The sequence below is a fragment of the Bombina bombina genome, chromosome 4, assembly GCF_027579735.1.
Source record: "Bombina bombina isolate aBomBom1 chromosome 4, aBomBom1.pri, whole genome shotgun sequence".
NCBI lineage: Eukaryota > Metazoa > Chordata > Amphibia > Anura > Bombinatoridae > Bombina > Bombina bombina.
Window position 1 is genome coordinate 537,654,627 of NC_069502.1, and position 12,077 is coordinate 537,666,703.

At 35.6% G+C, this 12,077-nt stretch overlaps 1 protein-coding gene across 1 annotated transcript in view; it reads left to right on the forward strand.

Moving 5' to 3' along the window:
* The first annotated feature begins 1,394 nt into the window (after nt 1–1,394).
* Nucleotides 1,395–12,077, forward strand: part of LOC128657631 (uncharacterized) — a 524,168-nt gene continuing 513,485 nt past the window's right edge. Inside the window, exon 1 of the mRNA XM_053712016.1 lies at nt 1,395–1,533. Coding sequence (XP_053567991.1) covers nt 1,395–1,533 — 139 coding nt within the window. The remainder of the gene's footprint in view (nt 1,534–12,077) is intronic.

Consider the following 12,077-nt stretch of genomic DNA (forward strand, 5'->3'; position numbering starts at 1 on the left):
AATGGGTTGCAGCTCCTGAGCACAACTTTAGCTATGCATATATAATTGTAAAATAATAGTATGGTACTATCCTTGCAACAAAAGGGACAGTAAACTCCTAATTGCAATACATGACTGTAGCCTTCCTATAGAATAACATCTAAGCCAAATGTAAACAGTATTCAAACATAATAAAATCAAATTTACTGAATTTATTTTCAGTAACCAAACGCCACCCACCACTTGCCGTACTTGGAGGAGCCAATATGGGCTTTATTTTGCAGGCAACAAGGCTAACTACTATTATAAAGTTAGTATGAAGTGACTTGGTTTGCAGTTATTGCATTTTTTTTTTTTTTTTAAGAAAGTTTTTCCTGTCAGCAAATAGTCTCTTCAGATGTATTTGCTTAAACAAAATAAATTGTCATCTCTTGTATATAAAGAGGAAAATATTCACCAAAGGACATTTATTTAGCATAGGGTAAGTACAGCAAACTTTCAATATACAGTATAACAAGCAATTTCTGGCATTATTACCAGAAGTCATTTTATTTTGTTTCTTTCTAGACAAAAAAACAAAACATAAACAGCAACTTAAAAATAGAATGCTTTGCAGAATATAAAGTTGCTTTATTATTCTTCATGTTCCAGTTTAAAAAAAAAATACATTATATAAAATACAGCCTCTTTCTAGTTATGTTTTATATTTTAATGCTGCCAGGCAGTAAAGCTAATCAGAAGACTGTTTCACACAAGCCTTTAAAGGGACACACAAGTGTTTTTTTCTTTATTTAATCTAAAAGAGGGCGTTTTAAAATGGATTATTTGTCTGTGAAATAGATGTTCCTGTACTGAGAAAAAAAAAAAAAAGTTTATTTTAAAGCTTATGAGAAGCACTGACCACCATAAAGAATTGGGAGATTTGCTTATGGCTAACGAGCAATCAGGAATTAAAGGGACATCAAATTTAAATAGAAAAAACTGTAATGTATAGAACTCTCTTTGTTTAAAGATAATAAAATGTCCTTTACCAGCTAATAAAACATATTAAACTCATTCCATACAAGAAATCTTGAGCAAAAATGCATGAACAGGACGCATCTCATTTCTCTGGGTCACGGTGTAGATTATAAAGCCCCACTGATATCACAAAACATTTTAAAAACCCACACTCATTAACAAACTGCATTGTTTGATGGGCTTTACACAAACACCTTTGTTCTGCTGGAGTTAATGAAAAGGTTGTCAATTTAGAGCTCTATTGATTGTCTTAGCTGTTTTAAAACTTGTTTACTGTTGGCCTTGACAACAGATACAATACCAGGCAGTGAGCTAAGGCCTGTATTTCCCCCAAAAGTTTCTCCTATTCTAAACAAGTTGCTGATTTAATACTTGGGGAAAGAAAATCTTAAAAAATGGACGAGAGGCACTGGTGGATTGCTGGCAAGGTGCATGAGACGTTACAGACAGGTGCAGAGGAAGACACTACTGCAGCACTGGAAGCCCTTTTCTTACAAGCAGAAAACCTGCAGCTTATCAACAGATTCCTTCAGGGTTAGTAAAAACCATACTGAAGTATGTGATACGTGATATATATTTCACATATATTTTCTTATTGGTTGACAGTAGCATGTGATCATTAGTGAAAAAAATAATGTCCTGCTAACATCATTGCACATATTTTCTGACATTACAAATAATTTCTAAACAGTAGTTTTTGCTAATTACAAAGCCAGATCAGAACCACACCACACAGTGTGCATAGCTCATTTTTTTCTACACACAGAATTTCATATTCTGTATGTATCTCTCCTGACTTTGTATTGCAGTCTCCTATACAAATGTGATCAAATGTCTATAGATTGCAGGCACTGGGAAATGTAGTCACTATACTAGCGTGACTTTACTTTGTGTCAAAATAGTTCTCCAAATTTAATAAAGATCAGTGCACTATAGATAAACATACATAACATATACACATACCAATTCCAAAAAACAGAAATACAAAATCATTAAAACAATTTCACAATATATAGAACATGTGAGGAATAGATGAGATACTTATAATGGAGATTTATAGGGACATAAAACTGCTACAAAGAAAACATGTATTTTCATATTGCACTTTTACTTGGAGGGGATTTCCTCTTCCCATCTGCAATTGTCACAATGACTTAGCAATTCAGTAATTAAAGGGATTCTAACCCCAATTTTTTATTTTGTGATTCATATAGAGCATGCAATTTTAAGCAACTTTCTAATTCACTCCTATTATCATTTTTTCTTTGTTCTCATGTTATCTTGATTTTAAAAAAAGCAGTAAAGAAAGGTTAGGAGCCTGCCCATTTTTAGTTCAGCACCTGGGTAGCGCTTGCTGATTGGTTTGCTACATTTAGCCACAAATCAGCAAGTGCTACCCAGGTGCTGAACAAAAAATGGGACGGCTCTAAAGCTTACAGTACTGCTTTTTCAAATCAAGATAGCATGATAACAAAGAAAAATTGATTTAAGGAGTAAATTAGAAAGGTGCTTAAAATCTCATGCTCTATCTGAATCGTGAAAGAAAGAAAAAATTGGGTTTAGTATCCCTTTTATTAATTAAACAAATCTGAAATTCTGGTAGAGTGATGGTCTGAATAATGCATTTGTGAATGACATCTTTTGTGTGACTGTCTATAATTTACTGTGGTTTGTTTTGCACCTCAGTAACTTACAGTAATTCCAATGCCCCAGAAAACACCTTTCCCCCCATATTTTACAGGATTTTTTTCAAATTTATTTACTTTGACTGTATATCATGTTCTTCAAAGAAAGTCATTGCAAACCCTTCAAATCTCCTGGGATAGCCTGTGAATATGTTTTAAGATGTTTAACCACTTTTTTCTGTTATATTGTATACACAATTAGCCATTCATATTAATTCATATAATAGCTTTTCATATGGATTGACGGGGCTAGAAAAAAATTTGCCGGGGGACCTAAAAAATTGTTCCTGTGTGCTGAATTGTATGCGCCTGTTGGTGACTGCAGAACCTGAACTCAATAATTAGTAGGGGTACCTACATACTTTTGTCCAAATAGTGTATTTCTATACATAAAACAAATGTTTACATTGAATATAAATTCAACATTTGATTGAAATCAGCATTTTGATGTTAATATTTAAATGTGATATTTCATATTCAAATGGTATATCTGATATATGGAAACACCATTTATTTGCAAAAATGCAAATACTGAATATTAAGCAAACGTTCATAAATATTATGTATTTCATGTAATTAAATATCACACTCTTCTGAAAATGTGTGCGCTGTTCTTGACCATAAAAAGACCACTGTTATGGTGTCTTTTAACTCCTTAGCTGCAGAGCAATGTCACACATGCACATTTGTTTTATTCGTAGTAAAACTGGTGCTGAAAATGTCCGCCAGCGACAATCGGCTCTTAGGAGAAAGATTTTTCTTGTGAAAATGCAACACTCAAAGATCTGGCTATGTATATTTCTCACCCCTGTGCTACGTAGTTATGGAGATTTTAGATGTAAACTCCTTGCAATTACAAAACATTTGTGTTGTATTTCTATAGAATAACATATCACCAAGTCTTAAAGATACAGTAAAGTCAAATTAAACTCATGAATTCATGATTCAAATAGAACATGCAGTTTTTAACAACTTTCCAATGTACTTCTTTTATCTAATTGTCTTAGTTTTCATGGTATTCTTTTTTTTCCCCAATATCTTTTTATTAGGCTTTTATGACACATAACAATACCAACAAGAAAGAAAAATACAACATACAACAATCAAGTCATTACAGTTTCTCCTTAGGGCAACACTTAAAATAAAAACAAAATAATAATAAAAAAATAAAAAAAAGAGAGGGTTGTTTAACAAGGTTTCATCTCTCTCCTTCGGCCCCCCCACCTAGCTATATAGACTGGGTAAGTCGCCTCTAAGCATGGCTTCTTCCACAGATCCCCTTACGTCAATTGCGTATCCTATATTTTCAATGGGATCTTTCTAACGCTGGTATTTAGAGTCTTGGCTGAAGTGAGCGTTAGAACTCTAACGACAAGACTCCAGCCACAGAAAAAAGTCAGGAGTTAAGAGCTTTCTGGGCTAACGCCGGTTCATAAAGCTCTTAACTACTGTGCTCTAAAGTACACTAACACCCATAAACTACCTATGTACCCCTAAACCGAGGTCCCCCCACATCGCCGCCACTATAATTAAATGTTTTAACCCCTAATCTGCCGACCGTACACCGCCGCAACCTACATTATCCCTATGTACCCCTAATCTGCTGCCCCTAACATTGCCGACACCTACATAATATTTATTAACCCCTAATCTGCCCCCCCAACGTCGCCGCTACCTTACCTACACTTATTAACCCCTAATCTGCCGACCGGACCTCTCCGCCACTATAATAAATGTATTAACCCCTAAACCGCCTCACTCCCGACTCAAAAACCCTATAATAAATAGTATTAACCCCTAATCTGCCCTCCCTAACATCGCCGACACCTAACTTCAAGTATTAACCCCTAATCTGCCGACCGGACCTCTACCGCTACTATAATAAATGTATTAACCCCTAAAGCTAAGTCTAACCCTAACACCCTCCTAAGTTAAATATAATTTTTATCTAACGAAATAAATTAACTCTTATTAAATAAAGTATTCCTATTTAAAGCTAAATACTTACCTGTAAAATAAACCCTAATATAGCTACAATATAACGAATAATTACATTGTAGCTATTTTAGGAATAATATTTATTTTACAGGCAACTTTGTATTTATTTTAACCAGGTACAATAGCTATTAAATAGTTAATAACTATTTAATAGCTACCTAGTTAAAATAATTACAAAATTTCCAGTAAAATAAATCCTAACCTAAGTTACAATTAAACCTAACACTACACTATAAATAAATTAATTAAATAAACTATATACAATTAAATCAACTAAACTAAATTACAAAAACAAACAAACACTAAATTACAAAAAATAAAAAAAGATTACAAGAATTTTAAACTAATTACACCTACTCTAAGCCCCCTAAAAAAATAACAAAGCCCCCCAAAATAAAAAATGCCTTACCCTATTCTAAAATAAAAAGTTTACAGCTCTCTTACCTTACCAGTCCTTAAAAGGGCCTTTTGCGGGGCATGCCCCAAAGAAATCAGCTATTTTGCCTGTAAAAAAACATACAATACACCCCCCCCCAACATTACAACCCACATACCCCTAATCTAACTCAAACACCCCTTAAAAAACCTAACACTAAGCCCCTGAAGATCTCCCTACCTTATCTTCACCACGCCGGGTATCACCGATCCGTCCAGAAGAGGCTCCGAAGTCTTCATCCTATCCGGCAAGAAGAGGTCCAGAAGAGGCTCCAAAGTCTTCATCCTATTCGGCAAGAAGAAGACATCCGGACCGGCAAACATCTTCATCCAAGCGGCATCTTCTATCTTCATCCATCCGACAAGGAGCGACTCCATCTTCAAGACCTCCGGCGCGGAACATCCTCTTCTCCCGACGACTAGACGACGAATGAAGGTTCCTTTAAGGGACGTCATCCAAGATGGCGTCCCTTGAATTCCGATTTTTCTGATAGGATTCTATCAGCCAATCGGAATTAAGGTAGGAAAAATCTGATTGGCTGATTGAATCAGCCAATCAGATTCATGTTCAATCCGATTGACTGATTGGATCTGCCAATCCGATTGAACTTGAATCTGATTGGCTGATTCAATCAGCCAATCAGATTTTTCCTACCTTAATTCCGATTGGCTGATAGAATCCTATCAGAAAAATCGGAATTCAAGGGACGCCATCTTGGATGACGTCCCTTAAAGGAACCTTCATTCGTCGTCTAGTCGTCGGGAGAAGAGGATGTTCCGCGCCGGAGGTCTTGAAGATGGAGCCGCTCCTCGTCGGATGGATTAAGATAGAAGATGCCGCTTGGATGAAGATGTTTGCCGGTCCGGATGTTCTCTTCTTGCCGGATAGGATGAAGACTTCGGAGCCTCTTCTGGACCTCTTCTTGCCGGATAGGATGAAGACTTCGGAGCGTCTTCTGGACGGATCGGTGATACCCGGCGTGGTGAAGATAAGGTAGGGAGATCTTCAGGGGCTTAGTGTTAGGTTTTTTAAGGGGGGTTTGAGTTAGATTAGGGATATGTGGTTGGGGGGTTGTAATGTTGGGGGGGGTATTGTATGTTTTTTTACAGGCAAAAGAGCTGAATTCTTTGGGGCATGCCCCGCAAAAGGCCCTTTTAAGGGCTGGTAAGGTGAAAGAGCTGTAAACTTTTTATTTTAGAATAGGGTAGGGCATTTTTTTATTTTGGGGGGCTTTATTTTTTTAGGGGGCTTAGAGTAGGTGTAATTAGTTTAAAATTCTTGTAATCTTTTTTTATTTTTTGTAATGTATTGTTTGTTTGTTTTTGTAATTTAGTGTTTGTTTTTGTAATTTAGTTGATTTAATTGTAGATAATTGTAGGTAGTTTATTTAATTAATTTATTGATAGTGTAGTGTTAGGTTTAATTGTAACTTAGGTTAGGATTTATTTTACAGGTAAATTTGTAATTATTTTAACTAGGTAGTTATTAAATAGTTATTGACTATTTAATAGCTATTGTACCTGGTTAAAATAAATACAAAGTTGCCTGTAAAATAAATATTAATCCTAAAATAGCTACAATGTAATTATTATTTATATTGTAGCTATATTAGGGTGTATTTTACAGGTAAGTATTTAGCTTTAAATAGGAATAATTTATTTAATAAGATTTATTTTGTTTCGTTAGATTTAAATTATATTTTACTTAGGGGGGGGGTGTTAGGGTTAGGGTTAGACTTAGCTTTAGGGGTTAATACATTTATTATAGTAGCGGTGAGGTCCGGTCGGCAGATTAGGTGTTAATACTTGAAGTTAGGTGTCAGCGATGTTAGGGAGGGCAGATTAGGGGTTAATACTATTTATTATAGGGTTTTTGAGGCGGGAGTGAGGCGGTTTAGGGGTTAATACATTTATTATAGTGGCGGCGAGGTCCATTCGGCAGATTAGGGGTTAATAAGTGTAATTAGGTAGCGGCGACGTTGGGGGGGCAGATTAGGGGTTAATAAATATAATGTAGGTGTCGGCGATGTTAGGGGCAGCAGATTAGGGGTACATAGCTATAATGTAGGTTGCGGCTGTGTCCGGAGCGGAAGATTAGGGTTTAAAAGTGTAATGCAGGGGTCAGCGATAGCGGGAGCGGCAGATTAGGGGTTAATAAGTGTAAGGTTAGGGGTGTTTAGACTCGGGGTTCATGTTAGGGTGTTAGGTGCAGACTTAGGAAGTGTTTCCCCATAGGAAACAATGGGGCTGCGTTAGGAGCTGAACGCTGCTTTTTTGCAGGTGTTAGGTTTTTTTTCAGCTCAAACTGCCCCATTGTTTCCTAAGGGGGAATCGTGCACGAGCACGTTTTTTAAGCTGGCCGCGTCCGTAAGCAACGCTGGTATTGAGGGTTGAAGTGGCGGTAAATATGCCTGTACGCTCCCTTTTTGGAGCCTAACGCAGCCCTTCAGAGAACTCTAAATACCAGCGTTGTTTAAAAAGGTGCGGGGGGAAAAAACAACGCGTAGCTAACGCACCCCTTCTAGTGCAAAACTCTAAATCTAGGTGTTAGTTTTTCAAACCATAAATTTATTTTTACCAAAATTTTTGAATTTTAGGACATTTCCAAAAACAATGATATATATCGGCCGCAGGGAATCTACACTTACTGCAAGCACTTGTTGATCCTTTCTCCCATTTAGCTATCAACGCTGGTATAATGTATAGTTTATTCAAGATCTTCACATTTTCTCCATGCGATAGAGATCGTGGTGGAATCCACCATAACAAATCTTTTTTGGAGTGTTTCCACCTGAGGGGGTAGTTAGCACTTAGAAACTGCCACTTATTTAAAACTTTATTTAAATTTTCCATACCCTGATAATCCTTTATCAATTTATATAGAGTGGATATCATTCTTTTCCCACTTCTATAGAGTTCAATAATAGGGAGTAATTTATCCCAGGCTGAAGGGTTTGCTTGGTTTTTGGTCAGCTCAGCAAGTAAATGACGTACTTGCAGGTACGCGAAAAAATTGTATATTGGGAATGTTAAATTCCTCTTTAAGATCGCTGAAAGATTTACATAGTAATTCAGCATTTTGAAGTTGGGAGATATAGACCAAGCAATTCTCTCCCCAGCTTTGGAAAATTCTAGAGTTTAAGGCATAAGGGAATTTAACATTTCCAACGATAGGCAGAAATTTGTAGGAGTAGGAGGAGTCAATATCCAGACATTTACAGATTTTTTTCCCAGGCTATAATAATGCTTTTTATACTTAATATGTTTTTAATTTTTTTCTGGTAAGTTATTCTTTTTTAGATGTAACAGCGCTTTCACCGAGTAAGGTTTAATTAGTTGTTGGCCCAAGCACAAAGGCGTATAATAGTCAGAGTCTGTGATCCAATCGAGGGCTATTTTCCCTATACAGACCCAATTATAAATTTCAATATCAGGGAGAGCTAGCCCACCTTTATCTCGTGGTAATGTCAGTCTATAATGAGCCAGGGCAATCCTCTTTTAATTCCACAAGAACTTTGTGCAAAGTTGTCTATAGAACACAAGGTCCTTCCTAGTAATAAACATAGGAATACTCTGCATTACATAAAGAATTTTAGGAAAGATCATCATCTTTATTAAGTTGACCTTCCCTGAGAGAGGGAGAGGAAATGTTGACTAATTAGAGAGATCTTTATTGATTTCAGCCCATAAAGATGTATAATTTAAATTATACCACTCAGGGTTTCTAGATATTTTAATACCCAAATATTTAATGTAGTTATTGGATATTGAGAAAGGAATTTCCTGTAGTCCATTTTTATGCTTATATAGCCATAATATTTCAGACTTATTACGATTAACTTTATAGCCCGAGAACTAACCATAATCATCCATAATTTGTAAGATCAATGGAATATTCTTTTTTGAATCTTTTAAGAAAATCAGTAGGTCATCTGCATATAAGGAGAGTACTACTTGAGTATGACCTATACAAATTCCATCAAGTTCTTTTCTAAGGAGAATTGCCAAAATCGATGGCGAGATTGAACAAGTAAGGTGAAAGTGGGCATCCCTGCCAAGTTCCTTTTTGAAGCAGAATGGAATCAGTAGGTATCCCATTAACTAAAAGGGGCTTTACTATAAATCAATTGTACAAAATTCAAGAATGCGTCCTTAAGACCGAATCTTTCGAGAGTGGCTGCTAGATCGTCCCATGTGATCGTATCAAATGCTTTTTCCGCATCAATTGCCAAAATGGCAAAGTCCATGGATAATTTTACACCCTCTTTTTTCAATTTTTCCCAGAAAAATTCTATCACAGTCTGGAGTTTCCTCAGATTGTTAGTTGAATTTCTCCCTGTCATGAAGCCTGTTTGATCTTTATGTATAAGCAAATGCATAAAGGGCTTTAATCGTTGTGGTATTATTCCTGTCAAAAGTTTGTAATCATTGTTTAATAAAGAAATGGGTCTATAAGAACCCACTTGTTCCGGGTCCTTATCTTTCTTTAGTATTAGGGAGACTAAGGAAGATGTGAAAAAAGTGGAGTGCATTACACCTAGATTATAATAGTTATTAAATAGCTTTCCTAAGACTAAACAAATATCCTCTCCCAATAATTTATATAATTCTATAGGCAGTTGATCTGGGCCAGGAGCTTTGTTAGAGGGGGCTGATTTAATAGCTTGCATTATCTCTTCCTCCGAAATTGAAGCGTTAATCTTAGCCAAGTATTCACTAGGGATTTGTGGGGTCTTAATTTTGTCCCAAAAAACTTGTTTAACCTGCTGATTAATTGGGGAATCAGAAAAGACTTGAACAAAACAATCTCTTATATGCTTTCTTATTTCTTGCACATCTGATACTTTATTACTCTTAAAGGGACACTGAACCCAAAATGTTTCTTTTGTGATTCAGATAGAGCATGACATTTTAAGCAACTTTCTAATTTACTCCTATTATCAAATTGTCTTCATTCTCTTGGTATCTTTATTTCAAATGCAAGAATGTAAGTTTAGATGCCGGCCCATTTTTGGTGAACAACCTGAGTTGTTCTTGCTGATTGGTGGATAAATTCATCCACCAATAAAAATGTGCTGTCTAGCTTAGATGCCTTCTTTTTCAAATAAAGATAGCAAGAGAACGAAGAAAAATTGATAATAGGAGTAAATTAGAAAGTTGCTTAAAATTGCATGCTCTATCTGAATCACGAAAGAAAAAAATTGGGTTCAGTGTCCTTTTTAAACTTGATAGATTCAATAGACTGTTTTTTTTGTTTATGTCTAACCAAGTTTGCTAAGAATTTCCCTGCCCTTCTTCCATGCCTGTAATAGAAAGAGTGTGCCCTTAAATCCTCATACTTAACTTGTTGATTCAAAAAAACATCTCTTTCTTGTCTACTATGATTATATTTCTCCCAATTTTCTTTGGAGGAGTTATTAATATAGACATTAAAAGCGTTTCAAAGCTGATTTGCTAATTGAGTATCTCGCGCTTGTGCTTTCCGTTTCCTTAGTACCGTGTATGCCTTAATCTCCCCCCTAATAACAGCCTTAAAAGATTCCCACAAAATTTCAATTTTGTCTAAGTAATGAGCATTAAAGTTATAAAATTCCTTCCATCGAGCTTGCAACCAATTTTTAAAATGAGTATCAGAGGATAAATGTCTAAGGAAAAAAAAAATCTCCTAACATTATTTAAATTATGTGCCCTTATATTTAAATCAAGTAATATAATTGCGTGATCTGATAGAACCATTTCCTTAATGTCGGTTCTAGTCTTTAGACCCCAAATTTTACCATTCACATAAAAAGCATCGTCTGGACATTGTCTGGTGGGACTTGGATTCACATGTGAACATTCTAATGTCTGGATTTTGAATTCTCCAAATATCCTTTAACTCCAAAGCAGAGGCAAAAGTCCTCAATAGTTTTGCCTCAAATTTACTATTTTGGTTTTTAGGCCGTTTAAGTCTGTCTAAGGCAGGAAACATAACTGCATTAAAGTCACCCTCTACAATTAAATATTCAGAGCAGAATTGAAGTAACTTAACTTGGAGATTATACCAAAATAATTTATCCGGTTTATTCTGGCCTTATAAGTTACATATAACTAGCTTCATACCTTCTACCTCTAAATGGAGAATAATATATATTTCCTCTATGTCAAGATCCTGGGAGAGTATCTTATAACTTAAATACTTATTGATTAAGAAGGCTACTCCCCTCTTTCTTGCAGTACATGGTGTCGCTATCACTTCCCCTACCCATCAAGTCTTTAGTTTAGGTATCTCTTGTGTTTTTAGGTGGGTTTCCTGAAGTAATACAATATCAGAATTATGTTTTTTTTTAATAAGTTTAGGATGCCCTTGCGTTTTATTCGGGAGGTGATACCCCCAACATTCCATGATGTTATTGTAATACTGTCTTTCATTGCATTTAGGGAGTTCTAATGGAATAACATGAAACTATTAGAAAATAATGAGATATAAATGAGTGGAGGGACAGGAAGAGAGGGGGAGAGAGGGAAGAGAGAAAAAAAAAGGGATATATTGCAACACCTTATTTCAAAAAACAGTGTTAACCATACCCCACCGTAATATCTACAATCAGCCCTTGGGACTCTTAAGCTAGAGATAAAAACTTCAATATACAATGAGTATTCAATGAGAGCCGTTTGTAAACACAAAACATTAGAGTGACTTAACATGACCCATACCGATTTAACATTACTTTCATATCTGGACCATAAACAGTGCTGAAATGCTATATCAATAGCGTGAATCGAACTTTTTGTAGAAACCTTTGCATATTGATTAATCATACTACATAAAAAATAAAAAAATAAACATAACCTTATGCTGAGAACAAGGATTGACAGAATACCCTAATATTGTCTTAAACAAGCCCTAAGTGCTTTCCAACATGATAAAAAATTCCCGTGCACATTTAGTGAATACTGTAAACCAGCATAAAAAGAAAA